General features: G+C 43.1%; 1 protein-coding gene across 2 annotated transcripts; it reads left to right on the forward strand.

The window, feature by feature from the left end:
- Positions 1–282: 282 nt before the first annotated feature.
- Positions 283–25121, forward strand: C18H16orf78 (chromosome 18 C16orf78 homolog). 2 transcript variants are annotated; one of them, XR_008494667.2, is made up of 6 exons: positions 283–592; positions 4233–4349; positions 4973–5096; positions 21046–21301; positions 23754–24017; positions 24811–25121. XR_008494667.2 is itself a non-coding variant. In XM_054454372.2 (5 exons), the coding sequence occupies exons 1-5, from the start codon at positions 443–445 to the stop codon at positions 23899–23901; spliced, it is 795 nt and encodes a 264-aa protein (XP_054310347.1). In that variant the 5' UTR covers positions 283–442; the 3' UTR covers positions 23902–24036. The 2 variants fall into 2 exon arrangements, 1 of the variants encoding a protein (XP_054310347.1); XM_054454372.2 differs by lacking the exon at positions 24811–25121 and having other exon boundaries at positions 23754–24036.
- Positions 25122–27769: the final 2648 nt, after the last annotated feature.

Consider the following 27769-nt stretch of genomic DNA (forward strand, 5'->3'; position numbering starts at 1 on the left):
GATTTCTTTTAGATAGGCAACAAGGAGCCATTGAAGGTTTTTGAGAAAGGAAGATGCATGGACTGACCTTTATTTTAGTAAGATCTCTGTGGAGGTAGAGGTGGAGAGGCTGCAAGGAGGCTGTGGCACAGTCCAGAGGAGACATAGCACCTGAAGAGGGGTAGTGACCACATGGAGAACAGTGGGAGGTGGCCAATGTCTCACCTCCACTCTGACCTCAGGGCCAGCTACCAAGAATGGCAATGACTTCACAATCACTGCCCAGGCCTTCCACCTTTTAAGGCCAATATCCCAGGGTCTTGGCTCACTCTGCCCTTTATGTTCACATCTGGAGGCCACACCCTACCTTCTGAGTCACCAGGCCATCAAGTCCAGACAAAGGGATCAAAAGAGTGAGAGAGTGCCAGCCACCTCCCACCCAAGCCACTAGCAAGACTTCACAATGTCAGAGCAACCAGTGGACCTGAAGGATTTAATGCCCGCAAAGAGGAAATACACGTGGAAGACTGCTGAAGATAGGCGCATGTCTGACCTCACCTGTGTGCTGGAGTGGCTAGAGAGGAGGCAGGGGAAGAAGAAACAAGCTTCCGAGGTGGGTACCATCCAAGAGAAACGGCAGGAAGACTTTACTCAAGATAGTTGCAGTAGGGGAAAGAGATTGAACTTAACTTTCCTGAAACAAAAGGCGGGATGGTTTTGAAGTGCTGGGATAAGCTAGTGAGAAGTACCCACAGACATTAAGGGGGTGGGGGGATTAGTTAATATGATTAGGCTGTCTGTGTTGCTAATTTGCACTTATCAATGTTAGACTCCCATCGTCTCACAGAGACTGAGAGACAGGGTACAATCTTTCTTGATGATTGCATTTCAAAGGGTCCTCCCAGGTCCTTGAGAAAAACATTCCTGGATTGTAAAACTAGCAAGAGACTGAGAGAGTTACATCTCAAAGGGCCAGAGAAAAAATTTACAAATCCAAGTTTTCTAGAGGAAATGCTCTAAGGAAAAGGAGGCCAAAGGCCTATCATCAGGAAGAAACCTGTCTAAAGTTTAGTCAAGCTGGGCAAATGTTAATATTGGTCAGAATTCTAGAAGGGCCAAGGGGCAGTGGCTTCTCGGTCTCCGTATTGCAGGACGGGATCCTCCTACTGCCCTCAGCTCTTCCCTCCTTGTGATGCCTTCAGAATCAAAGAACATTCATTCCTCACTGCCATTACTGCAACTGCAACTCCAGCTAACATACCTCCTCTTTTCTACCCTACATCGAGCTAGTTCTAACCCACCCTTTCCTCTTTCTCCAAGAAATATAGCAACCAAGTTTGCCTCAGTTTTTCCCAGAGCTCCCCCAAGACCCATCATCTATGAAGAACCAAGCCATGTCTTTGGAAAGTGGTGTCCTCTGCAGAAGATGTCACCTGGTCTTGAATCTCCTGACCCTAGAGCAAAATGAGTAAAAAATGCCATTACTAATAACAATGCTCATCACACTAACTTTTAATGTTTACTGTGGTCAAGGCCCTGTGCTTAGATTTGTACCTGGGTTATGTGGTCAATTGCTCCCAGTCATGCTACCAGGGAGGCACCATTTTTACCCCCAGTTGAAGGATAAGCAAAGTGAAAATAAGTCATTTTATTGAAGTCACAGAAGTAATAAAGGGCAGAGCCAGGGCTCAAACTGAGATTTATCCAATTCCCAAATGCATAGACTCCTCTGCTTTATCCAGGTCAGCACCTGCCTTTGGGGAAAGCTTCCATTATGTTCATGTACTTACTTACTGTATTAGTCCATTCTCATACTGCTACAAAGAAATACCTGAGACTGGGTCATTTATTTAAAAAAAAAAAAAAAAAAAAAAAGGTTTAATTGGCTCATGGCTGTACAAGAAGCATAGGAGATTCCACTTCTGGGGAGGCCTCAGGAAGCTTACAATCATGGCAGAAGGCAAAAGAGGAGCAGGCACTTCACATGGACAGAGCAAGAAGTGGGAGGATGAGGTGCCACACACACTTTTAAATGACTGGATCTCACGAGAACTCTCGCCTTCATGACAGTACCAAGGGGAAACGTGTTAAACCATGAGAAAGTGCCCCCACGATCTAATCACTTCCCACCAGGCCCCACCTCCAACACTGGAGATTACAACTTGACATGAGATTTGGGGAGAGACGCAGATCCAAACCATACCACTTACCATTTATAGTCAGAAAGATCTCGAGTGCCAATTCCATCAGACACATCTGACAAACAGATTTTACTCTAAGGTGCTAATGATTTACAGATAGCCTACCCACTGCCTTGATTTGGGGACGAAGGGGAAGCTTGACTTCTGGGTCTCTCCAAACTCAATTTAATATCATCACAGGAATTACATTCACTTCCATGGTTAGTATGTTCAGGTCTATCTCCTTTTACCAGGATAAGATTCTAATAATCACATTTTAACAGCTTTACCTTAAATGTGGCTTTTATTGTAAATAACTTTGGACCTAGAGAGGGAGCAAGTTTACATGGGAAATATAATTAAGTCTTCAAGCATCATTACCTTTCCCAGAAGCATCTGGGATTTTAAAGAAGCTTTTAAGAGGAAGATGATGTGTGCTGGCAGGTCTCCGACAGCAGCAGGTGATGGGGGACCCTCTAGTGAGATGGTTGGGCTCTATCTTCACCACTCAGGGCCCTCTGTGACCTCCTCTGTTCTCTCCTGGGGTCTGACCTGGCCATCCAGGCTCTTCCCCCAACAGACTGCTCATGGTATTTCCCCCTTGTGATCCATTTGGCATCAGCGAAGACCCCTGAGGTCTGAAGTCTCAGCAATGGAGGATGCTGAATCCTTGAATGTTGCAGTTTCCTTGAGTCTAAAGCATTGCCATGTCAATTCCGCTCAGCTTCCCCAAAATGGGGGTTGTGTGGGGAGCTACTCAGGTGACTCTTTGAGGGAGGTTGAGGATTGAGTGGGGTATGGTGGAAGGGGCTGTCCTGGAGGAGATGGGTCATCTTAGCTCCTCACAGCCTGAAAATGCAGCCTTGGCTCTGAGTTGCACTGTTTCTCCACTAAGCCAAACAAAACCCTAAAGCTAACCAGCATTACCTTCTTTAGAAGGCAACTTGCAACATGGAGCAGGCCATTGGACAGCTTCCTTCCATACTCCCAAATGGCTTATCGACACTTCTCCTCCACCCACCCCGCATAATAACCTGCCCCCCATAATTCATGGAGGGCATTGCACATGCATGTCATAATTCAGTTACTGCTCTCAGTAACCTTATGAAGTAGGTCCTACTATTATCCCCACCTTTCAGACAAGGAAACTAAGCCACAGAGAGAGCAGAAACTTGCCGAGGTCACTCAGCCCTAAGCCGTGGATAGAGCAGGAATCCAGGCAGTCTGACCTGGAGACTGCAGTCCAGGCCACTGTCTCCCTGTAACCATAAGCAGCACATTCCCAGAGAAGACCCAGTCTGTTTAGTTTCTCCCATGATACTCTGGCACCCACCCCTACCGCTTATAGACTAGGTGGGATGCTCCCTGGGTAGCCTACCCTTTAAGTGCTTCTGCTGGGCTCCTGGACTGTGGGACCCTGGAGATCCCTAATGACCCTGCCCTCCCTGCCTCCCCCATGAGAGCAGGAGGGCCAGGAATGTGCCATGCACAAGGAACTCCATTCAGGGCAGGGTGTGCTCAGCTCTTGGGCAGGTGAAGGAATACCTGGGGAAATAGAAAGGCAAGGTCAGTGGTGACCACCACTCCAGGAAGACAGGATGGGGTGGGCCTGGGGTGCTCTGGGACCAAGGGAGAGGCTGGGCTGAACAAAGGCCCAGAGGTCTGGATCATCAGCACCTGTTCAAAGTCAGGGCCGCCTTCCTGTGACTCCAGACTGGAGGCAGGGGCAGGGAAATCAGAGCTGGTAAGGCCACATGGGGGCAGGAGGGGCTTCCTACCAGGCTAGGGAGTGAGGCCTTTATGTGGGGGGTGATGGGGAGCCCCTGATGGATTCTGAGGTGGAGAGGAACAGGACCAGGCCTGAGGCTCAGAAAGTCGCTCTGGGGGCAGCGACATGTATACCAGGGTGCATCTGGAAGCAGAGTGACAGTGACGACAGGCCCTAGAGTGTGTGTGCTGAAGCCGGTGGAGGGGAGGGACAGCACCTCACCTGGGAGCCTTCTCCTCGGAGAAAGGGAGGGGACGCTGTCCCCACAGCGGTGGCCGCAGGGCTCTCTTCCCTTGTCTTTTCAGAAGCAAAAGCCCAAAGTGGTGACAGTCCTTAAAAGAAATAAGAAGAAAGAGAAGAAAGGCAAAGGCCTCATGATGGCACGGGGAGGGAACCGCAGGGCCACGGAGACTTCCCAGCAGGTAACGCGGCCCCCCTTCCCCCCCTCATTCCCACTGGGTCTCCAAATGGAGGAGGGGTCCCTGCTTCTCTCCTGCATAATGTCTGCCTACTTTCTAAATTTTAAGGCTCTGAAATTCACTCTGGCCCCACATTAACACTCAAATAAAATCTCCACCCCTCCCTACCCTGTCCAGCCATGCTACCCAATTGCTCCCTCCCTGTAGTTTCATTCTTCACAGGTGTCACATCCTCCCTTGCCCACATTTATCCCCGAAACCATTCAGGAAGGCCACTTGGAAGATGAGAACACTGCGGTTCAGTGAGGGACAAGAGCCTCCTGGCCACACAGCTAACAGGGCAGACCCACCCAGACCTAATGGCCTCCGAGGGCCTGTGTTTCCAAGGCCCCCAGGGACCCCTCCAATATATGGTGGGGAGAAGAGGGAGGCTTTGGTGAGCAAGCACCCATGGGCAGACCCTGCCCCTCCGACCTCTCCCGGGGCCCAGGGAAGCTCTCTCCTTGGTTGCCTTTGCCTGCCTTTCGGCAAACCCTTGAAATTGCTGTTTGTTTGCTTGGGATGGAGCGGGAAGGGTGAGCCAGGTCCTGTAACTGGGGTGTGACTTCTCACCTGCTCCCTCCAAGGCCATAGGAAAGAGATTCAGGAAGGACGCTGCCTCCTACCAAAGGCTCTATGGAGTGGAGCAAAAGGGGAAACGCCTCAGCATGGTCCCTGGCAGCTACATCAAGGATGGCCCCAAGAAATCTGGTAAGGGAAAAACCTTGGCCCCAGCCGCCAGAATCCTCCTCCATAATCTCCTCCTCTAGAAGAAACCGAAAGCTCACACCATTTTTAGAGCAGTGGCGTCCACGTCAATCCAACCATTGTGCACACAGGAGTCAGAAGCCCGCATGGAGGCTCGGTAGAGACCACTCCTGGGGTCGCTTTTGGCAAGCAGGGTGTGACGTGAACAGGTGGCAAGTGTCTGTCAAGGCCCTGCCCCCTCCCAAGTGTTCCCTTCTCAGGAAACCAGCCTCATGTTTCCAGGTTCCTGAAGCTATTTTGGTGACATCAACTTCATGAGTTACAAATCATCTAATTAATTTAGATACTGTGACAATATCAACTAGAGAAGGTACCACTCCTGCTGGCCTGAAACTTGCCAGGGGTTGCTCACCTCTAGGAAGGGATGAGCTTAGGCTGTGCCAGATCCCCAATTTCAAAGACTGCCTGGATCCTGACCCTGGCTCTACCACTTTATAAGGAGCTCAGAGTTGTATAATCCTGGACAACTTATTCCATCTCTGGAGTCTGGTTTTTCATCTATAAAATGGGACAATAATAATACCTGCCTCATAGTATGGTTGTGAGGTTTAAGCAAGATGATGCATGAAAAGTAATTAGCCTGACCAAGAGGAGGTGCTGAATAAATATTAGTGGTTTTTTTCTAAGTAAAAATTTTGCCAAAATTTCAGGTGGTCTTTAATGTGGTGTTGGAAAAACAGATACATTTGTTACATCTGGCCCCTTGGGACAAAGGTGTAGGGTAAAAGAAAAATGTGGAAGGGATTCCAATTAGCCCAGGAGAAAAGTGCTCAGGAGCCTTCAAGCAGAGGCTGTCAATTCTCATATATAAAATTGCCCCCATTGTGCCCAACAACAGCAACAAAATCTTTTTTTCCCCTTTTCATTTAATATACCAAAGCCATTGTGACCAAAATGCAGTCACTTCCCTTTAAGATTTAAATGCAGTCGACTTTCAGTGCAGTTTAGGATCCTAGATTAAATCCTAGAATAGCACTTTAGGGGCATTACTGGTGAAATCTGAAAAAGTTCTATAATGTACAAAAAAATGTTGATTTCTTAGTCTTGACAAACATGCCGTGGACGTAAGATGTTCACATTAAGGGAAAATGGATGAAGGATATACAGGAATCCTCCTTATTTTCTTTGCAACATTTCTGTAAATCCATATGTGATGGTTAATATTGAGTGTCAACTTGATTGGATTGAAGAATGCAAAGTATTGTTCCTGGGTGTGTCTGTGAGGGTGTTGCCAAAGCAGATTAACATTTGAGTCAGTGGACAGGGAGAGGCAGACCCACCCTCAACCTGAGTGGGCACCATCTAATCAGCTGCCAGCACAGCTAGAATAAAGCAGGCAGAAGTTGGAAGAATCAGACTTGCTGAGTCCTCTGGCCTTCATCTTTCTCCTGTGCTGGATGCTTCCTGCCCTTGAATATCAGACTCCAAGTTCTTCAGCTTTTGGACACTTGAATCTACATCAGTGGTTTGCCAGGGACTCTCGGGCTTTTGGCCACAGACTGAAGGCTGCACTGTCGGCTTCCCTACTTTTGAGGTTTTGGGACGTGGACTGGCTTCCTTGCTCCTCAGCTTGCAGATGCCCTACTGTGGGACTTCACCTTGTGATCGTGTGAGTCAATACTCCTTAATAAACTCCCCTTCATATGTACATCTATCCTATTAGTTCTGACCCTCGATGGGATCTTGACTAATACACCACAATTATTCTAAAATATTTAAGGTTTATTTAAAAAATAAACTAGGTTGCCTTATGCCTTATGGGAAGCCCCATACCTTCCCCAAATTTTTTGTGACTACCAGTGTAATGTCCGGCTCCAAAATCCCGGTCCTGTTGGGCCTTGGAGCTTCTGTAAATCTTGCTTCCAGTGGCTGCTATCTTGTCTCTTTGATTTCTCCTGAAACCTCTCACATGAAGTCATTGTGTGTAAATACATTCTACTGAAGGCTTGGGGTCAACAGAGGGAAAGAATTACGTCACAGAATTACACAGCAAACAAATTAGAGATTGATTATTAGACTCCCTTGTTCTTCAAAGTCCTTTATCCCCTGCCACCAGGAAATTTTTCCCTAGCTACATGTCTTTGCAGGAAGTAGCCCCCTGATGTTTTTCTCAACTCAGACTGGGTAAGGTGAGGCAAACCAGGAGTTCAGGCCACCAAATTTAAGGAAGCACTCACTCTCAGATGCGAAACATGCACTTGTGTGAGTCTGAGAGTGAATACCTCCTTAAATTTTGCACCCTGGGCACCTTGCTTTCCTCACCCAAGTCCTGGTACTGCTCAGTTCTCCCTCTTCCTATCTCTTTCCTCTTCTCTTTCCTCCCTCCTCTTCCTTCTCCACCTAACACTTTCCTATTGGCTTTTTACTTGAAGAGAACCATGTTTCATTTGTCTTGTTTCACACTCAAAGTAGTCTATTAAGACATTTTCTTAAACAATTCACTCCCTAAAAGAAACCCATACCAGCTGATTAAATAATTATTTACATCTCACTGCACAAGGATGCCAGCAGGTCAGGTTGACTTGACACCCATTTGGTTCCCTGCAGTTCCCTTCTTTTCACCATTCAAGTCGAATCCACTCTACTGGAGAATGAAGAAGCCTTGTCTCTCCTGATGTAATAAGACCAATGGCCAGTGGGTGGTGTGGTTTCAAATGGGCCAGCCCAAGTGCAAAAGGTGCTCAGAGGCATCTAGGAACAGTCTGGGCCTCAAGATGTGGCACCCAGGACCTAGTCAGGGCTGAGCCTGGGCACAGTAAGGAGAGCCTCTTGTGTAGACTAAATGAATGGGTATGATCTGAATTGGCAGACAAATTCAAAACAAAGCAGCCCCTAGGAAGGGCCTAGAGATAGTCCCATACACCATGCCCAAGGTTAGCTTGGGTCACCATAATCAAAGCACATCCCGATTGCATTACATTACATGCACCCTCCCAGGAAATGGTACTATCTCAATGTGGAAGTTGGATGTCAGAGTCTATCCTACCACTTCTGCCTCACTCTCCCTTCATGACCAGTTACTGGGTCCTGTAGCTTCTGCCTCCTTAATATCTTTAATCTCTTTCTCTTCTCCATTTCCACAGCCAGTATCTTAGCTTAACCATGATCCTCATCCACTATAAGAATCACCAACTGCTTTCAACTTCTATGACTGCCACACTGGCCTTCCTCAGTTATTTATGTCTTTATATTTAAAGTGAGTTTTGGATCTGGCAATGTGGCTCATGCTTGTAATCTCAGAACTTTCGGAGGCCAAGGCAAGAGAATCACTTGAGGCCAGAAGTTTGAGAACAGCCTAGGCAACATAGTGAGACCCCCATCTCTACAAATAAATAAATACATAGAGTTTCTTCATTACACCCCTAAAATAAATTAATAAAGCTCCAATAACTGATTCTACAGCAATGCAGCCCTGTGAACTGACTGACAAATAATTCAGAATAATGCTCTTAAGGACGTTCACTGAGCTACAAGGAAACAAACAACTAAATGAAATAGGAAAACAATACTTGGACAAAATGAATTCAGCAATGGAATAGAAACCATTTTTTAAAAACCAAAAAAGGCTAGGCACGGTGGCTCACGCCTGTAATACCAGCACTTTGGGAGGCTAAGGCAGGCGGATCACCTGAGGTAGAGAGTTCGAGACCAGCCTGAACAACGTGGAGAAACCCCATCTCTACTAAAAATACAGTTAGCTCGTTGTGGTGGTGTGTGCCTGTAATCCCAGCTACTCAGGAGGCTGAGGCAGGAGAATCACTTGAACCCGGGAGGCAGAGGTTGCAGTGAGCTGAGATAGCGTCATTGCACTCCAGCCTGGGCAACAAGAGCAAAACTCCATCAAAAAAAAAAAAAAAAAAAAAGCCAAAAACTAATTCCTGGAGCTGAAGAACAAGATGTCTGAATTGAAAAACTCAATAGAGCACTTCAATGGCAGACTCAATCCAACAGAAGAATCAGTGAATTTAAAGACATGTCATTTGAAATTATTCAGTCTGAGGAGTAAAAAAAAGGAATGAAAAATCATAAAGAAAGCCAACAGACTTATGGTACACTAGGAAGTGAAACAATACATATTATGGGAGTCTAAGAAGGAGAATAGAGTAATAAAATGTATTGAAAGAAATAATGGTTGCAAAGTTCCCAAATTTGAGGAAAGAGGTGTACATTAGGATTCATAAGGTCCAATCATTCCCAAACAGATTGAACACAAAAAGGTCTGTACCAAGACATATTATAGCTAAATTGTCAAAAGTCAAAGACAATGAAAGAATTTTGAAAGCAGCAGAAGAAAAGCTGCTTGTCATATACAAGGAAACCCCCACAAGACTATGAGTAGACTTCTCAGCAGAAACCTTGCACATCAGGAGAGAATGGAATGAATATTTAAAATATTGAAAGAAAACAACTGCCAACCAAGGATACTATACCTGATAAAGCTGTCTTTTAGAAATAAGAGGAAAGGATTTTCCCAAACAAAGAGTGAGAGTTTTCATCACCATTGAACTTGCCTTATAAGAAATCATAAAGTGACTTCCTCAAGCTGAAATAAAAGGACACTAATTAACAATGTAAAACACATGAAGGTATAAAATTAACTAGTAAAGATACATATATAGTAAAATTTCAAATTTTCTAATATCATAGTGGTGATGTATGAATGACTTTCAACTCTAGTATAAAATCTAAAAAACAAATGTATTAAAATTAACTATAACTATAATAATTTGTTAGTGGATACACAATACAAAATATATGTATATTGTTTTATCAATAGCCTAAAATGGCACATGGAGTGTAAAAGTATAGTTTTTGTATATGATCTAAGTTAAGTTGTTACCAGTTTAAAATAGAATGTTATAACTATAAAATGTTTTATGGCCGGGCACAGTGGCTCATGCCTATAATCCCAACACTTTGGGAGGCCAAGTGGGTGGATCACGAGGTCAGGACCAGCCTGGCCAATATGGTGAAACCTCATCTCTACTAATAATACAAAATCTAACCAGATGTGGTGGCATGCGCCTCAGCTACTCGGGAGGCTGAGGCAGGAGAATTACTTGAACCTGGGAGGCAGAAGTTGCAGTGAGCCGGGATCATGCCATTGCACTCCAGCCTGGGTGACAGAGTGAGACTCCATCTCAAAAAAAAAAAAATGTTTTGTACAAGCCTTATAGTAACCACAAAAAACAAACCTGTAGTAAATAAATAAAAGAAAAATACATAAAAACATACTGCTCCAAAAAAATCATTAAATCACAAAAGAAGACATCAAGAGAGAAAAAAAGAAACAAAGAAACTACAAAGCAGTCAAAAAACAATGACCAAAATGACAGTAAGTTTTTACCTATTGATAATTACTGTAAATATAAATGGATTAAATGCTCCAGTTGAAAGACATAGACGGGCTGAATGAATTTAATAAAAACAAGATCCAACTATACGCTGCCCATGAGAGACTCACTTTAGCTTTAAGGACACACACAGCCTGAAAGAGAAGGAATTGGAAAAGATATTCCATGCAAATGGTAACCTAAGGAGAGCATCAGTGGCTATACTTATATCAAATTTTAAGTTAGAAACTGCCACAAGAAAAAAAGAAGCTTGTCATATAACAAGAGATTAATTCATCAAGAAGACATAACAATTGAAATATTTATTCACTCAACATCAGAGTACCTAAATATATTAAAAAAAATTAACAGAACTGAAAGGAGAAATAAACAGCAATACAATAATAGTAGGGGACTTTAACACTTCACTCTCAACAATGGGTAGGTCATGCAGGCAGAAAATTAATAAGGAAAACAGCAGATTTGAACAAAACTATAGACCAAATGGACCTAACATATGTTTACACATTCCATCAAAATACACATTCTTCTCAAATGTACGTAGAATAGTCTCCAGAAGTGATCATATGTTGGACCACAAGTCATTTTTTTTTTTTTAAGCGCAGCGGTACATGTGCAGATTTGTTACATAGGTAAATTCGTGTCATGGGGGTTTGTTGTAGAGATTATTTCATCACCCAGGTGTTAAACCTAGTACCCATTAGTTATTTTTCCTGATCGTCTTCCTCCTCCCACCCTCCACCCTCAGGTGGGCCCCAGTTTCCTTTGTTCCCCTCTATGTGGCCATGTGTTCTCATCATTTGGCTCCCACTTATTAATGAGAACGTGCAGTCTTCGGCTTTCTGTTTCTGCATCAGTTTGCTAAGGATAATGGCCTCCTGCTCCATCCATGTTCTTGCAAAGAATATGGTCTTGTTCTTTTTATGGCTGCATAGTATTCCATGGTGTATATGTACAATATTTTCTTTATTCAGCCTAACATCAATGGGCATTTAAGTTGATTCCATGTTTTGCTTTTGTGAATAATGCTGCAGTGAACATATGTGTGCATGTGTCTTCATGGTAAAATGATTTCTATTCCCTTGGGTATATACCTAGTAATGGGATTGCTGGGTTGAATGATAGTTCTACTTTTAGTTCTTTGAGGAATCACCACACTGCTTTCCACAATGGTTGAACCAATTTACACTCTGATCAGCAGTGCATAAGTGTTCCCTTTTCTCCACAACCTCACCAGCATCTGTTATTTTTTGACTTTTTAATAATAGCCATTCTGACTGGTGTGAGATGGTATCTCATTGTGGTTTTGATTTGCATTTCTCTAATGATCAGTGATATTGAGGATTTTTTTTCCATATGCTTGTTGGCTGCATGTATGTATGTCTTCTTTTGAAAAATGTCTTTTCATGTCCTTTGCCCTCTTTTGTTGTTGTTGTTGTTTTTTCTTTCTTGTAAGTTTGTTTAAGTTCTTTATAGGTGCTGGATGTTAGACCTTTGTCAGATGCATAGTTTGAATTTTTTTCTTCTATTCTGTAGGTTGTCTGTTAACTCTGTTGATAGTTTCTTCTCTTGCGCAGATTTGGTTTGTCAGCATTTTGTTGAGGCTTTTTGCATTAATGTTCAAGAAACTGGCCTGACATTTTCTTTTTTTGTTGTGTCCCTGCCATGTTTTGGTATCAGCATGATGCAGACCTCACAGAATGAGTTAGGGAGGAGTCCCTCCTCCTCAATTTTTTGGAATAGTTTTAGTAGGAATGGTACCAGCTCTTCTTTGTACATCTTGTAGAATTTGGCTGTGAATCTGTCTGGTCCTGGGCTTTTTTTGTTGCTGTTGTTGTTGGTAGGTTAATTACTGATTCAATTTTGGAGCTCATTATTAGTCTGTTCAGGGATTCAGTTTCTTCCTGGTTCAGTTCAGTCTTGAGAGGGTGTATGTGTCCAGTAATTTATCCATTTTTTCTAGCTTATGTACAGAGAGATTTTCATAATATTCTCTGATGATTATTTGTATTTCTGTGGGGTCAGTAGTAAAATCTCCTTTGTAGTTTTTAATTATGTTTATTTGGATCCTGTCTCTTTTCTTCTTTATTAATCTAGCTAGCAGTCTATCTGTTTTATTAATTCTTTCAAAAAACCAGGCCAGCTGTGGTGGCTCACACCTGTAATCCCAGGAATTTGGGAGGCTGAGATGGGCAGATGCCTTGAGCCTAGGAGTTCAAGACCAGCCTGGGCAACATAGTGAGATCCTGTCTCTATTAAGAAAAAAAATTTTTTTTTAAAAACCCATAACTCATGGATTCCTTGATCTTGTAAATGTTTTTTGTGTATGTGTCTCAATCTCCTTCAGTTTAGCTCTGATTTTGGTTATTTCTTGTTTTCTGCTAGTTTTGGGGTTGGTTTGCTCTTGGTTCACTAGTTCTTTTAGTTGTAATGTTAGGTTGGTAAATTGAGATTTCTCTAACTTTTTGATGTGAGTGATCAGTGATATAAATTTCCCTCTGAACACTGCCTTAGCTGTGTCCCAGAGATTCTGGTATATTGTATCTTTATTTTCACTTGTTTCAAATAACTTCTTGATTTCTGCCTTAATTTCATTATTTACCCAAAAGTCATTCAGGAGCAGGCTATTTAATTTCCATGAAATCTTATGGGGTTTTTCTTCCTAACACAAGGTCTCACTTTGTTATCCAGGCTGGGGTGCAGTGGCAGGATCATGGCTCACTACAGCCTCGACCTCCCATGCTCAAGCAATCCTCCCACGTCAGGCCCTCAAGTAGCTGGGATTACAGGTGCACGCCAACATGGCCAGCTAATTTTTGTATTTTTTTGTAGAGACGAGGTTTTGACATGTTATCCAGGCTGGTCTTAAACTCCTGAGCTCAAGCGATGTGCCCAACTTGGACTCCCAAAGTACTGGAATTATAGGCATACCCCTTGTGCCCAGCAAAATTGTATGGTTTTGAGTGATTTTCTTGGTCTTGATTTCTAATTTTATTGCACTGCACAAAACACATCTTAACAAATTCAAGAGGACTAGAATTATATTAACTATCTTTTCTTACCACAAAGGTATAAAACAAAAAATCAATAACAGAAAAATTAGAAAATCTAAAAATATGTGGAAATTAACACATATCTTCACATGCGTTTCTAACTTGTTCTGTCTATTCTTTGCTTTCTCTTTCTTCTTTTCCTGCCCTATTTTAGACCAAATATTGTTTATGATTCCATTTCATCTCCTTCATTAGCTTCCTAGTTATAACTCTTTGTTGCAGCCCGGTTCAGTGGCTCACGCCTGTAATCCTAGCACTTTGGGAGACGGAGGTGGGTGGATCACTTGAGGTTAGGAGTTCGAGACCAGCTTGGCCAACATGGCAAAACCCCATCTCTACTAAAAATACAAAAATTAGCCAGGCATAGTGGCGCATGCCTGTAGTCCCAGCTGCAGGAGGCTGAGGCAGGAGAATCACTTGAACCCAGGAGGCGGAGGTTGCAGTGAGCCAAGGTCGTGACATTGTACTCCAGCCTGGGCAACAGAGCAAGACTCCATCTCAAAAAAAAAAAAAAATACAAAAATTAGCCAAGCGTGGTGAGGCACACCTGTAATCCCAGCTACTCAGGAGGCTGAGGCAAGAGAATCACTTGGACCTGGGAAGCGGAAGTTGCAGTGAGCCAAGATTGCACCACCGCACTCCAGCCTGGGCGACAGGCCGAGACTCTGTATTAAAAAAGAAAAACATTTTAGTGATTCTGTTACAGTGTGTAGTATACCTCTTTAAACTAGCACAGTCTATCTTCATTTTATGTAAAGCATAAGAGCCTTACGAGAGTATACTTCCATTTCTCCTCTCCCCTTCTACATGCTGTTGTTGCCACACATTATATTTTTCCATATTATAAACCCCGTAAGTGTTATGATTTTTGCCCCAAGCAATTATGTTTTCAAGAGACTTTTGTGTTTACTCACACATTTAACATTTCCAGTGCTCTTCATTGGATCCAGATTTCTGTGTGGAATAATTTTCCTTCTACCTGAAGATTTTCCTTTAATGTATCTTGTGGTGTGGCTTTGTTGGTAATAAATTCATATAGCTTTTGTATATCCAGAAAGGTCTTTATTTCACTTTTGTTTCTCAGAGACACTTTTGCTGAGTGTAGAATTTTCTATTGTTATCATTTCTTCTTCCAATACTTTAAAGGTTGCTCTACTGTCCTCTAGCTTGTTTGCAATGGGAAGCTGGCTCTCTTCCTAATTTTTGTTCCTCTGTAATGTATCTTTTTCCTCTGGCTTCTAAGATTTTCTTTTAAGAAAGGAGCTTATGATGTGCCTTAGTGTCCTTTGCTTAATGTTTCTTGGGTTTGTATTTGGGGTTTGTTGAAATTCTTGGTTTACAGTTTTCATCAAATTTGACAAATTTTTGGACATTATTTCTTCACAAATTTATTTCATTTCTCCATTCTCTCCCCTCTCTTTCAGGCATCCCAATTACACATATTTAAAGTCCCAAAATTCATCTTGTCTTTTTCTTCATCTTTCAGTCTTTTCTCTTTGTCTTTCATCTCGTATAGTTTCTTGTGCTATACCTTCAAGTCCACTAATCTTTTCTTCTCCAATACCTAATCTTCTGTTAATCCCATCCAATATAATTTTTATTTCAAATATTGTTATTTTCATCTCGAGAACTTTGATTTGGGTCATTTTAATCTTGTGTGTCTCTTCTTAATGTGACCCTGCCTTGGAGGGCATAACAAGAGTATGTCATACTAGCTGTTGCCATGTTCTTGTCTACCAATTCTTTCACTGGAGTACTTTCTTTTCCGGCTTGTGCTGACTAGTCTTCAGCTGAGAGGAATCTTTGCATAACTTTGCAGTTCTTGGTGCAGCTTTTTCCTCTTGTTCTAGCTCTTATGGTTTAGCCTAAATTATCTGGTTTCTCTCCCCAGCTCAAGGGGACTGCTAGGCTCTGCCTTTGCCTAGGCTTCCCCGCAACCCCGTGCTGCAACTTGGAAGCATCTTCCAAATGAAAGCTGGGGCAATCATGAGGCTCCCCTCATTTCTTTCCTCTCACTCAAGGATCACTGCCCTGTGTTGTGTGTTGTCCAATGTCTTAAAACCACTATTTCATATGACATGCCCAGTTTTTATTGCTTAAGGTGGAAGGATAAATCGAATCCCTGCTACCCCATCTTGGCTGAAGGCAGAAGTCTCAGGTTGGCCTTTCCAAAACATAAACCTTATTGAGTGCAGTAGCAAGTCACTGAAAAGTTTTACGAAGGAAATTACCAAGTCGAATTTAAATTTTAGAAAGGTTGCTCTGGCTATGAGCCAGGAAAAGATCTTGGGAAAACAACTGTAACACCTTGCCAAAGTAAATCTTGGCAAAGTCTGAGTAGTAGACTGGAAAGGCAATTCCCTGCCTGGGCACCTATGTCCAGAATATTGTGTAGATGCCAGGCCAAGGATACATTCCTAATGCACAGGGCTAGAAGGCCATACCCCCTTTTGTCTCCACGAGCACAGAGGGAACTTCTGGTGTCCCAAACATGGCTCACTAGAAATATAACCTATCTCTTCAGCCACAAACCCAGGAATGTGGGTCATTTTTGTCCAAAAGAGTGGCCAGGACAGGCTTCCAGAAAAAGGCTCTGACAATGTGGGCTCATGTCCTCGGTTACCACTAATAATCTGTGGCATCTTGAGCACATTACCTAATCCCTCTGATCCTCAATGTTCTCCTTTGTCAAATGGATATGATGTGGTTGTGAGACTAAAGTGCCCCCACTGCCAGAAAGCCCTTGAACACTGCCTGGTATGTGAGTCACTCAACACATGTTAGCTAATCTGTGTAATTGTTATTACTTTTTATATTGCTATCGCTCTTTCCTTCATGAGACCCACCTTGCATGGAAGAGGATCAGATGTTTCAGGAAAGGTGATTGCCCTTTCTCCAAGGAATTTCCTTATTTGTGTCAAAGAGAATGTGCAGCTCATGATCCTCCCAGAGCATAGCGCCAATTTCCTCCACGCACAAGCAGGGACTGCTGAGGCCACCTGACCTTATCACTGTGTCAAGGACCAGCTACCGTGCCAGAGCACCATGTACCATAAAGAGTCCTAATTCAGCCACTAACTCATTGTGACACCTTGGGCATGTCACACCCACACCTCAGGCCACTGTCTCTGCATTTATGTAATTGCGGGAGGTCTAGACACATTTCCACTAGGAATATCCTGATAAAATTCCCAAACTTTGTGATGAAATCTTACAAGCTTACAGACAGAATAATTTACTTACAAGGGGAAAAAAATCAGCCTCCCATCAACCTGGAAGTGGAATAGCACATATGCATTACTAAGAGTAAAGACCCCCATAATACTGACCCCAACTCACATAAGTCACTATCAAATGAATGACTTATATTTGTAGATTCAGAAATATTTAGGGATTTTTATCAGCCATACATTCCTTCATCTGCAGAAAATTCTCTAGGAGAGACTAGAAACAACATATTAGGAAGCAATTTAAAATAAAAATCTGGATACACATTTAAAACCAGGTGAGATAGAAAAGTTTATGACAAAAGGAAAAGCAAAGAAACAACAAGGAAATGCAAGTAGATGAGTTAGAATTGAGGCTAAAAGAAACGCATAGAGTAAAAGAGGGATCTTTTTAAATGTTAAAGAGAATAAGTAATAACCATAAACCTACATGCATCAAAAAATGTAGTAGATAAATAGTAGGTAAATAAATAAAGCAAAACATTTAGAAATGCAGGGAGAACCCGTTAAACATACAGTTATAGTGGTACATTTTATTTCGACTTTTAGGTTCTAGGAGTACTGTGCAGGTTTCTTACATGGGTAAATTCTGTGTCGCTGATGCCTGGTGTATAGATGATCCTGTCACCCAAGTAGTGAGCATATGATATGGTTTGACTGTGTCCCCACCCAAACCTCATCCTGAATTGTAGTTCCCACAATTCCCAAGTGTTGTGGGAGAAACTGGTGGGAGGTAATTGAGTCATGGGGGCGGGTGTTTCCCATGCTGTTCTCATGATAGTGAATAAGTCTCTTGAGATCTGATGGTTTTATAAATGGGAGTTTGCCTGCACAAGTTATTCTTACCTGCTGCCATGTAAGATATCCCTTGCTCTTCTGCCATGATTGTGAGGCCTCCCCAGCCATGTGGAACTGTGAGTCAATTAAACCTCTTTCCTTTATAAATTACCCAGTCTTGGGTACATCTTTATTAGCAGCATGAGAATAGACTAATACAGCATAGTAACCCGATAGGTAGCCTTCCAACCCACATCTCCCTCCCATTCTCCCCACTATGGGGGTAAATTTTAATACATCTCCTTCAGAACCAAATAGAAGATCGTATAGACAATAACAGAAAATACATAGAAGAATGTAACAATGCAGTTAACAAACTGTAGCTTTACATCTGAATAGAGAACATGTATTTTTATATATCCAAACAATATTTACAAAAATCACCTGTGTGCTTTGTCATAAAAAAATTAACATTCAAAAAAGTAAAGATTTTATGGCTACCTACATCATCCTAAACCAACAATTAGAAATAAACCTCAACTTTAAAAATTGGAAATTAAAAAACACACATCCAAATTACCCTTGTATCAAAGAAAATAACTAATGAAATAAGCCTGTATCATGCCAAAACCTATGAGACGTAGGCAAAATATATGCTTAGAAGAAAATTTACAGTAAAAACTAAAAGTAAGAATTCTTTATAAAACACATAATAAAAGGAATTGCCAACACTTTTATTAATTTAATAAGTAGAAGAAAGAATTACTATGAAAAAGAGAAAATTAATATATTAAATACTGGCTGGAATTAATGAATAATATCAAGATCAAAATTTGTTAAAAGGCTATATAAAGCTAGCTTTTTGAAAAAGCAATTGACATGAAAGCAATTGCTATGAAGTAATCATAAGCCTTGTTAAAAAGAAGAGTAAAAATACACAAGATTTTATATGAGAAAGGATGCAAATAAAATAAAAGAATTGTAATAGAACACTATACCTCTATACAATACATTTTAAAACCTAAAGGAAATGGATGATTTTCTATTATACAATATATTATCAAAATTGGTACAATAAAGAGCAGAAAAATTGAATAGGGCAATTTCTGCAGTGAAGGTTGAAAAATAATTAACATTTTCCCACTAAAAAATGGCACTAAGACAAATGGTTTCATGCAAGGTTTTAACATTTAAAGAGCAAATAATTCTAATGTTACTTCAACTATTACAGACTGTATAAAATATAGACATTTCTGCATTAATTTAAAAAGCTATTAAATTAATGCAGAACTTTAATATTAAAAGTTATACCAAAAAAGTTGGCCAATCTCACAATAATATAAATGCGAAAATCTAAAAATTTTTAGCAAACATACTCAATGTATGAAAATACATCAAATGTACAATGTCTGAAATGAATTCCACCATGAACAAGTGGGCTTTATTATAGCAGGTGAGAAGTGGTTCATTATCAGGATATCTAAGAACACAATTTATTGCATCAATATATTAAAGGAAAAAATGTGATTATATCAGTTGATGGCAAAAAATAAAGCAATGAATAGAATCAAGCAATTATCACCAGTAAAAACTCTATGTTAACCAGGGATAAAACCACTGAAATATTATAAAACATGTATCCCAAATAGGGGCAAATATCATTCTAAATGATGCAATGCCCAAATTACTTAAAATCAGGAACAAAATGAGGCATAATCCCTATCATCATTGTTGGCAGTGTTTTAGAGGGTCTGTCAAATGTAATATGTATTAAAAATAATATATAATTTTGATAAATATTGGAGAAATTATACATTCATTTTTCCCCAATATGATTGTATGTCTGCAAAACTCATGAAATTCTAGTTAAAAAGTAATAAAATTTACTGTGGTTGCTGGTATACTAGACAAATATAGTTTTTTGTTTGCTTGTTTGTTTGTTTGTTTTTGAGACAGGGTCTTGCTCTGTCACCCAGGCTACAGTGCAGTGGTGTGATCATAGCTCACCGCAGCCTTGACCTCCTGGGCTCAAGCAATCCTCCCACCTCAGCCTCCCAAGTAGCTAGGATGACAGTCATGTGCCACTCCACCCCTAATTTTTTTTTGGGGGGTAGAGATGGAGCCTCATTTTGTTAGTCTTGAACTCCTGGCCTCAATCCATGTTGCCAGGCTGCTCTTGAACTCATGGGCTCAAATGGTCCACCTGCCTCACCTCTCAAAGTGCTGGCATTATAGACATGAGCCAGCATGCCCAGCTGACAAATATAGTTTTTAAAAAACAGTAGACTTTTCTCTATACACTTGTCATGCCAGTTAGAAATGGCAATGAGTAAAGAGTATTCCATCCTCCTGAGTAAAAATACATAAAACACTTAGAAGGAAATTTAGCAAGAAAAAAACATTAAGATGTCCAAGCTCTAGTCCAACCTTCAGGCTGGCCACATGGGACCCAGGACGGATTTGAATGTGGCTCAACGTAAATTTGTAAACTTTCTTAAAAGATCATGACTTTTTTGGGGGATTTTTTTTTTCTCATCAGCTATCATTAGTGTTAGTGGATTTTAGGTGTGGCCCAATAAAATTCTTCTTCTTCCAATGTGGCCCAGGGAAGCCAAAATATTGGGCACCCCTGCAAGTCCAACAACATTTTGTTTGGTACAAACCCCATATTTGGGTCACATCAGACACTCACCATTTCATTTCGTGTATTTGTGCCTTCACACTTTCTGTTCCTCTGCCTGCGATCCTTTCCTTCCTTTTCTAACTGATCAGCGATTCGCCCTTTTAAACCCAGCTCAAAGTTTTTCTCTTCTGATACCTTCCCTGGGATATCAGAAGGTATCCTCTAGGCTACCTCCTCTAGGCTCATTCCACTTAGGGGAACTCCTGCTGGGGAGGATGCAGAGAACAGATTGAAAGAAGCAGAAAGGGGGAAGGAGGGAAAGGAAGGGAGTTGGAACAGGGCAGGGAGAAAGGAGGGAGGGGTAAAAGGATTGAACAAATAAAGAAGGAGAACCTGGGCTAGGCACGGTGACTCATGCCTGTAATCCCAGCACTTTGGGAGGCTGAGGCAGGTGGACCATTTGAGCCCAGGAGTTCAAGACCAGCCTGAGCAACATGGCAAAACCCTAGCTCTACAAAAACATAAAAATTTATCAGGAGTGGAGGCATGTGCCTACAGGCCCAGCTACTTGGGAGGGTGAAGCAGGAGGATCGCTTGAGCCTGTGAGATAGAGGCTGCAGTGAGGTATGACTGTGCCACTGTGTCCAGCCTGGGCCACAGAGTGAGGACACTCAGTCTCAAAAAAAGAAAGGGGAGAAGGGGTATAGAGTACCTGTGGAAGCCATGAAAAGACCTCATATCTCAGAACAGATATTGTTTGAAGTCCATGCATTCCTCCAGCTTTCATCCCCTTCCTGCCTACCCCACATCTCACGTCTCCCCCGGTCTAACTCTTTGATGGCATCTGTCCAACTTCAGATACAGACATCAAGGATGCAATCGACCCAGAGTCCACTCAGCGGCCAAACCCATTCCGTCGACAAAGCATTGTCTTAGATCCCATGTTACAGGAGGGTACCTTTAGCAGCCGGAGGACAACCTTCCTAAGAGACTGGTCCAACAAGATGCCTGACACGGCTTACGAACGCAAGCTAAAGAGCCTCATGGAGAAAAGCACCGAACCTAAGATGGAAACCATGAGGATGTTGAAGCCAGAGGAGGTGCTGAGCTGCCGGTGAGAGCTGCCAACCCCTGGGCAGAAGGGGTGGGGTCCTGGAACAGGCTTTGCTCACTCCTGTCCCTGGCTTAAACACCTTGGCTTAGCCTGAAGATCTAGGAGTAGGGGCTTGGCGTGGCTGAGCTCTGCCCTTTGGTCCCAAAGGACTGCTCCAGGGCTCAAGCCAGTGGGTTTCCAGCAGCTCACCTGCTGGTAGACCATCCCCTGAATGGGAATGTCATTTAGGTGTTGCCACTTTGATGCCACACCTTTCAACAACCCTCCCAATATTTCCGTTTGTTTCAATATTACTCACAAAGGAAAGAATGTGGCTTTGTCTTAATAGGAAGATTTCCCTACGATCCTTTGCACTGTGGGGTTGAGTTGCTGGTGATGGTAGCCACCATCCTCAGTGACCTACCTGCTGCATGTTTGGACTTTTAGACTGTCAAAGGGATCATGAACAAAGTGTGAAACCATTTGATATTTACTGCTCTTCCCAAAGAGTCTCCCTTCTCACTTGCTCTCTGTCCTGTTTATCAGGGCTCTCTGGTTTTCAGCAATGGAGCCCAGAATCCCCCATCAAAAAACAAGCATCCCTCTCCCTAGCCCAGTGTTTTCCTTTACTGTGAAGTTGTAACTGACAAAGTTCGGAAACTTTAGCAAATAAGGAAACAAAACAACAGAGTAATGTAGTTGTCATCATCCTTGTAAGGTTGACATCAGTAAACTCATCTATAGGTTTAAGATGGCCTCAAATGTCTGGCAAGCTAATAACTCCATCACAAAGTCCTGCTCTGCTCACTGACTGGCAGAAGGATGGATGAGTAGAATGGTTAACTGGCTTCAAGATGAACAGGGAGAGATCTCAGCAGACTGCCTTTGCTGGCTGGTTCCATGGGTGGATGACTTTGGCCCTGGCTTTCAGATGGGCCATGTGGTTCTAATTGACTCTGGGTAACAGACAGCCTACCCGGATTCCATGGTGGGGGAAAAGAGATTTGGACAGGACTCCTGCCCTCCTAAGAGAGGGAAAGAATATTTGAAGAGATAGCATATGAAGCCATTCAAAAAACATCCAAGAAAAGAATGAAGTGGTTCAGAGTGGGATTTATTATTATTATTGAGACAGCCTCTCTCTGTTGCCCAAGCTGGAGTGCAGTGATGCGATCTCGGCTCACTGCAACCTCCACCTCCCATGTTCAAGCCACTCTCGTGCCTCAGCCTCCTGAGTAGCTGGAATTATAGGCATGCACCACCACACCCAGATAATGTTTGTATTTTTAGTAGAGATGGGGTTTTGCCATGTTTCCCAGGCTGGTCTTGAACTCCTATTCTCAAGTGGTTCACCTTTCTTGGCCTCCCAAAGTGCTAGATTACAGATGTGAGCCACAGCACTTGGATGAGATCTTAATGAGTGTCCCCATATACATATGCATGAGACCCTCAGAGGCTAGGCTGATCAGGGAAAAAGTAGTCCAAGCGTGGGGATCGATGAGGGGGTCTGAGCTGGCCATAAGAACAGGTAGGCTCTGGGAAGATCTTAAAGAACAGTGGCCATTCCTAACAGGCAGAAAATCACGTTATATCAACACACAGCTCCTCTCCCATAGTCTGTGGCAAAGTAAGCAACCAGCAGACAGCCTGAGTAGGGGGCCTACACCCTATACTAAAGCTGGGACCAAGGTCAGAGTTGCTGGTAGAATAAGGAGCTCTCTGGATCACACAGTACAAATGGGATTGGTCCCATTCTTCAGTATCAAAATTATGGGGCTCTAGCTAATATTTTAAATCAATGGTCTGATTTTTAAATTGTGTGGATATTATTAAAAACAAATGCTCACCACTATGCCTGAAACTTTGCTCAGCGATTATTTCCACTGTCTGTATCTTTCCTGGCCCGTGACCTCTCTCAGTGTATGTGCGCATGACATTGACAAATCACGTAACAATTCACATTCTGTCTTTTCTCCCCACTTGGTATTGTCACAGCCATGTGGCACCATCTTCTTCCTAATGCCATTCTAACTATGGCCTTTTAATTAAGATCCTTGACATGAGGTAGTCCATTATCAGATTGACAATTTCTCTGTTGGTAGATTTACTCATTTTCCTGTTGTTGACAATCCCAAAATGAACATCTTTTATTTATATAGCTTTTCTTTCCATTGACTTCTCTTCTTGGGATACATCGAGGACCTGAGTGGGGTTACTGAGTCAAAGATAATGAATATTTTTTCTTTGGAGGCAACTGACTACCAAAAGAGTTACACCAATGCAAACTCCCACCGCCTTTGTGGGATGTCTCACTGTCTTATAAAGTCTCTATCAGCTCCACGGATGACTGGGAGAGCCAGCCCCTTGCAGAGCACCCACACTTACTGCTGCTTAAATCTAAGCTCTTTTCAATAAAGTTAGAAGCTGCTGTGACTCCACCTTCAACTGACCTCTTTTGCCTTCTCTTGAACAGATATCTGAGGTTATCCAAGGAGAACATTCGGACCTTGCTCAAGTTGTGCAAGGATGCAGGAATGAATGTGGATATCCACCCCCACATGGTCGAAGGGGACATAGACGCTAAAAAGGTGTTCACTGGAATACCCAGCGTGGCCCTCTAAATAGCTCCTCTCACCGCCACCTTCAGGCTCCTTCTGTCATGGGACCCTTCACCTCCAGATGCCATCCTCTGGCACACTACAAGTGGTCCTTCCAACTTAGTGCATCCCTTTAGAAAGTAAGCAATCAGAAAACAAGCCTCGGCTGTGTGATCATTGTGCTTCTGTAAGACTGGTCCTTGACATCCAAGTCAGAACCAGCTTAGGAGAAACTGTGGTTTTTCTCCTGACCAAAAGAAGAATCCTTAGAAAGGGCTTCTTAGGAAGGAAGTCTTAGGAGTGTGGAAAAAAAAAAAAAAAAAGGGAGTCCAGGGTCCTCAGAGGGACATTAGAAAGGACAAAGTGTAAAAGGGCTGGTTGAGAACACACACACATGCCCCACGCCCATGGCACGACTTGGCTTTGTGGGGACCTGGCTTCCTTGTGTGCAGAGTGGGGGACTGATTGGGGCAGTGAGAGAGGGAAATGCTATCAACATATGGAGGCAAGGAAGGAGACCTTTGTGTGCTTACCACCACAGACCCCAAAAGGAGACCTGAAACCTTTCAGAGCTGGTAGGTGCCTCAATATCAGCAAGTCCAGGACCTTATTCATTTGAATAGAAGAAGCCACAGAGGGCAAGAAACTTGCTCAGAGTTACATAGATGAGAAATGGCAGGGTTGAGATGAAAACAGTATCTTCCCCAAGTCTCCTGCCCTGCTCTCTTGCATGACTGTGGCCAATCCTGCGGGAATTTTTTGAGACACAGCCTTCCCATCTGGGTATGCTGGCCAACCAAGGTCACAAACTCAGGCCCTTCCAGTCCCTGCAAGTGTTTCAAGCAAATCTGAATCCCACGTGTCCTACTTAATAGCTGTGTGACTTTAGGAAATTTACTTTACCTTTCTGTGCCTCTGTTTCCTCGCCTGTAGAATGGGGTTAACGACAGTATGTGCTGAGCAGGGGTGCTGTCAAGAGCACATGAGAGCTTGCATGTGAAGCAGAGAGCACAGTCAGTGACAGCTGAGAACTCCATACAAATGTGGGCTGTTTCGTAGTTCACTGAGGTAGACGAGGAGCTGATTTTCCAGCCGCTGCTTTTCTGAGAGGGATCCCCAAAACTAGGCACGTCAATCCCCATGGAAAAGCTGCTAATACCAAATCCACATCTGCTCACGGCAAACCTAAACATCTAATGATCTCTGGGCCTCCAAGAGCTAGGACACACCCCAGAGAGACTCAGGTACAGAATCTCCGCTGGGCAGCCACTACTCCAGTCAGTCTTGTGAGCAGGTTTTACTCCCTGACTCCGTATACTAAAATAGTAGGGATTTTCCTTCCATGTACTTTTAAATTTCCATATCCTACCCTGAGGTTCTAAAGTAATCCCTTGAAGGTAAGTAGCTCTCTCCACTGAAAGTCATTGCCACTGGGGCTCAGAGAGAGGCCCTAGAGGCTGCCAGACCCACCCTCCCCTACCCCACGCCAGCCCACCCTGGGGTTGCAGTCACCACTAAGGAATACAACACCCCTCCAAGGAGCAGGCAGGCCAGAGAAGTATGAGCCCATGTAGCTTGCCTAAAGTCACACACCTACTAAGTAGGAAACTTGGGATCCAGCAAGCGATGTTTAGACAGAACTACAGTGAGACCCAAGCCAGAATCCAAGGAAACAGCTGCAAAGGGTTAAGCGATACTACCTCTCTCCAGCAAATACTGGTCCCTTGGGTAGAAATGGTGCTTCAAAAAGGGGAAAGGAAACAAATTTTCTGAGCATCACAAGTGTCAGGCACTTTGTCAATATTACCTCAACCAAAATCAAATCTGAAAGCATCCTGAGAGGCCTTCACTTCACTACCACAGACTCGGCAGCCAGAGAGAGAACCGCCAACCTCTATCCTGCATTGAGGGCCCTAGCCTTCACTGCCTGGTAAATATTCACATTCAGGCAGGACTAGTGATGAGGAACAAATTAAACAACAGATAAAATGGCCCTAAAAAATTAAATGTCAGGTATATTAACCACAGCGATGTAATATGACAGTGACCATTTAGCCATTTCATCTTCAGACTTGTTTTTTCCACAGTTTTCTGTGATACAATTCAGTTTGATTATCTCTGCAGTATCCTTAGTGTGTCTCTTTTAAAAATGAATAGCCGGCCTGGCGCAGTGGCTCACGCCTGTAATCCCAGCACTTTGGGAGGCCGAGGCAGGTGGATCACAAGGTGAGGAGATCGAGACCATCCTGGCTAACACGGTGAAACCCCATTTCTACTAAAAATACAAAAAATTAGCCAGGCATGGTGGCGGGCTCTTGTAGTCCCAGCTACTCAGGAGGCTGAGGCAGGAGAATGGCATGAACCCAGGAGGCGGAGCTTGCAGTGAGCTGAGATAGCGCCACTGCACTCCAGCCTGGAAGACAGAGCGAGACTCCACCTCAAAAAAAAAAAAGAAAAAAGAAAAAAAATGCAATAACAAAAAATGGACCCAGAATAAGGCATGAAGCCAGTGGCTGGATTCCTTTCTTGTAATAAGGACTGACTTCAAGATGACATGTAGATTTTACGTATTCATTTTTCTCCTCCACCAGCAGTATTACATGGCTGATGTACTATACTTCCCCTGTGGTCCACTAAGACCCCTGGATCATTTCCTGAAGAGCTGGAGTCATACATCAGTTCCATTCCTCCACAACTCACTAGAAGCCCCAATGTGAAAAAGGTATTCAGAAAAAAAGGGAAGCCCAGCGCTTCTGATGTCACAGAGAAGCTGAGGGAGAGGCCAGCATTTTGGCCTTAATCAGGAGCTCTCCTCACTGTGTTGTGCTTGGTAGTAGCAGGAGGATGTGTGTAATCCCAAATGCTGCATCCACTCTCAGCTTCTCCAAATCCACCCAGGGCTCACATTGTCCCTGATTTTTCACAGGTTTCGATTCATGTGCAGTTGGAGAAACAGGGCAGACCTTGAGCTCCTCTAGTCCATTGGCCTCCAATCATATTCCTCAATCCTGACACTCAGCCATTACATAGTTACTAAGCACCCACTTATGGGTGTGTCATCCCTGCCCCTATGGGAGTCCTACCCACATGGGGTTTATAGTCGTGAAGACAGAGGAATAACAAGCTATGATGAGTGAGGTGAAGGGAATCAAATGTCCTCAAAGAACACGGGGAGGAGGCCCTTCACCATGGGCTGGGAGCAGCCGATGATGGAAAAGCTTCTCGAAGGAGGGGATGTCTAATGTAACACTTTTATGGATAAATAGGAGTTTCCAAGATCTTTGTATAGGAGGAAAGAGCAGACAAAGGGAACAGAATGTACAAAGGTTCAGAGGCCAGAGACAGCGTGGCATGGCAGGAAACCTACAGGTAGGTCAGTCTGAATGGAGCGGACGATTAACAGGAAGCACAGTGGCAGGAGATAATATGCTCAAAGGGTTTGCAAGCTTCACAACAAAGGCTCCCCTCACCCCTGAAGGTTATTGTTATTCATTTGTTATTCATTCATTTAGCAAATATTTATTGAACACCTACTATGTGCCAGAAACTGTTATAACTACTAAGGACTCAGCAGGGAATCAACGCATTCCTTTGATTTGAGCTTACATTCTAGTTGGGGACACAAATAATATGCACTTCAGCAAAAGACTTTTTTTGCAAGTAATGACAAAGATTTTAGCAAGTAATGAGAAAATAAAAATGGTAGAATGCAAGAAAAGTGACTGGGAGGAGGGTAGGAGAGGATGGCTTTAGCCAGTGTGGTCAGGCCAGGCCTCCTGGAGGAAGTGATTGGGTTGGCACCTGAAAGATGAGAAGGAGCCACCATGAGCAGACCTGAAGGGACAGCTGCAGCAGAGGGGATGGCAAAAGCCAAGGCATGTTCATAGGACTT

The sequence above is a fragment of the Pongo pygmaeus genome, chromosome 18, assembly GCF_028885625.2.
Source record: "Pongo pygmaeus isolate AG05252 chromosome 18, NHGRI_mPonPyg2-v2.0_pri, whole genome shotgun sequence".
NCBI lineage: Eukaryota > Metazoa > Chordata > Mammalia > Primates > Hominidae > Pongo > Pongo pygmaeus.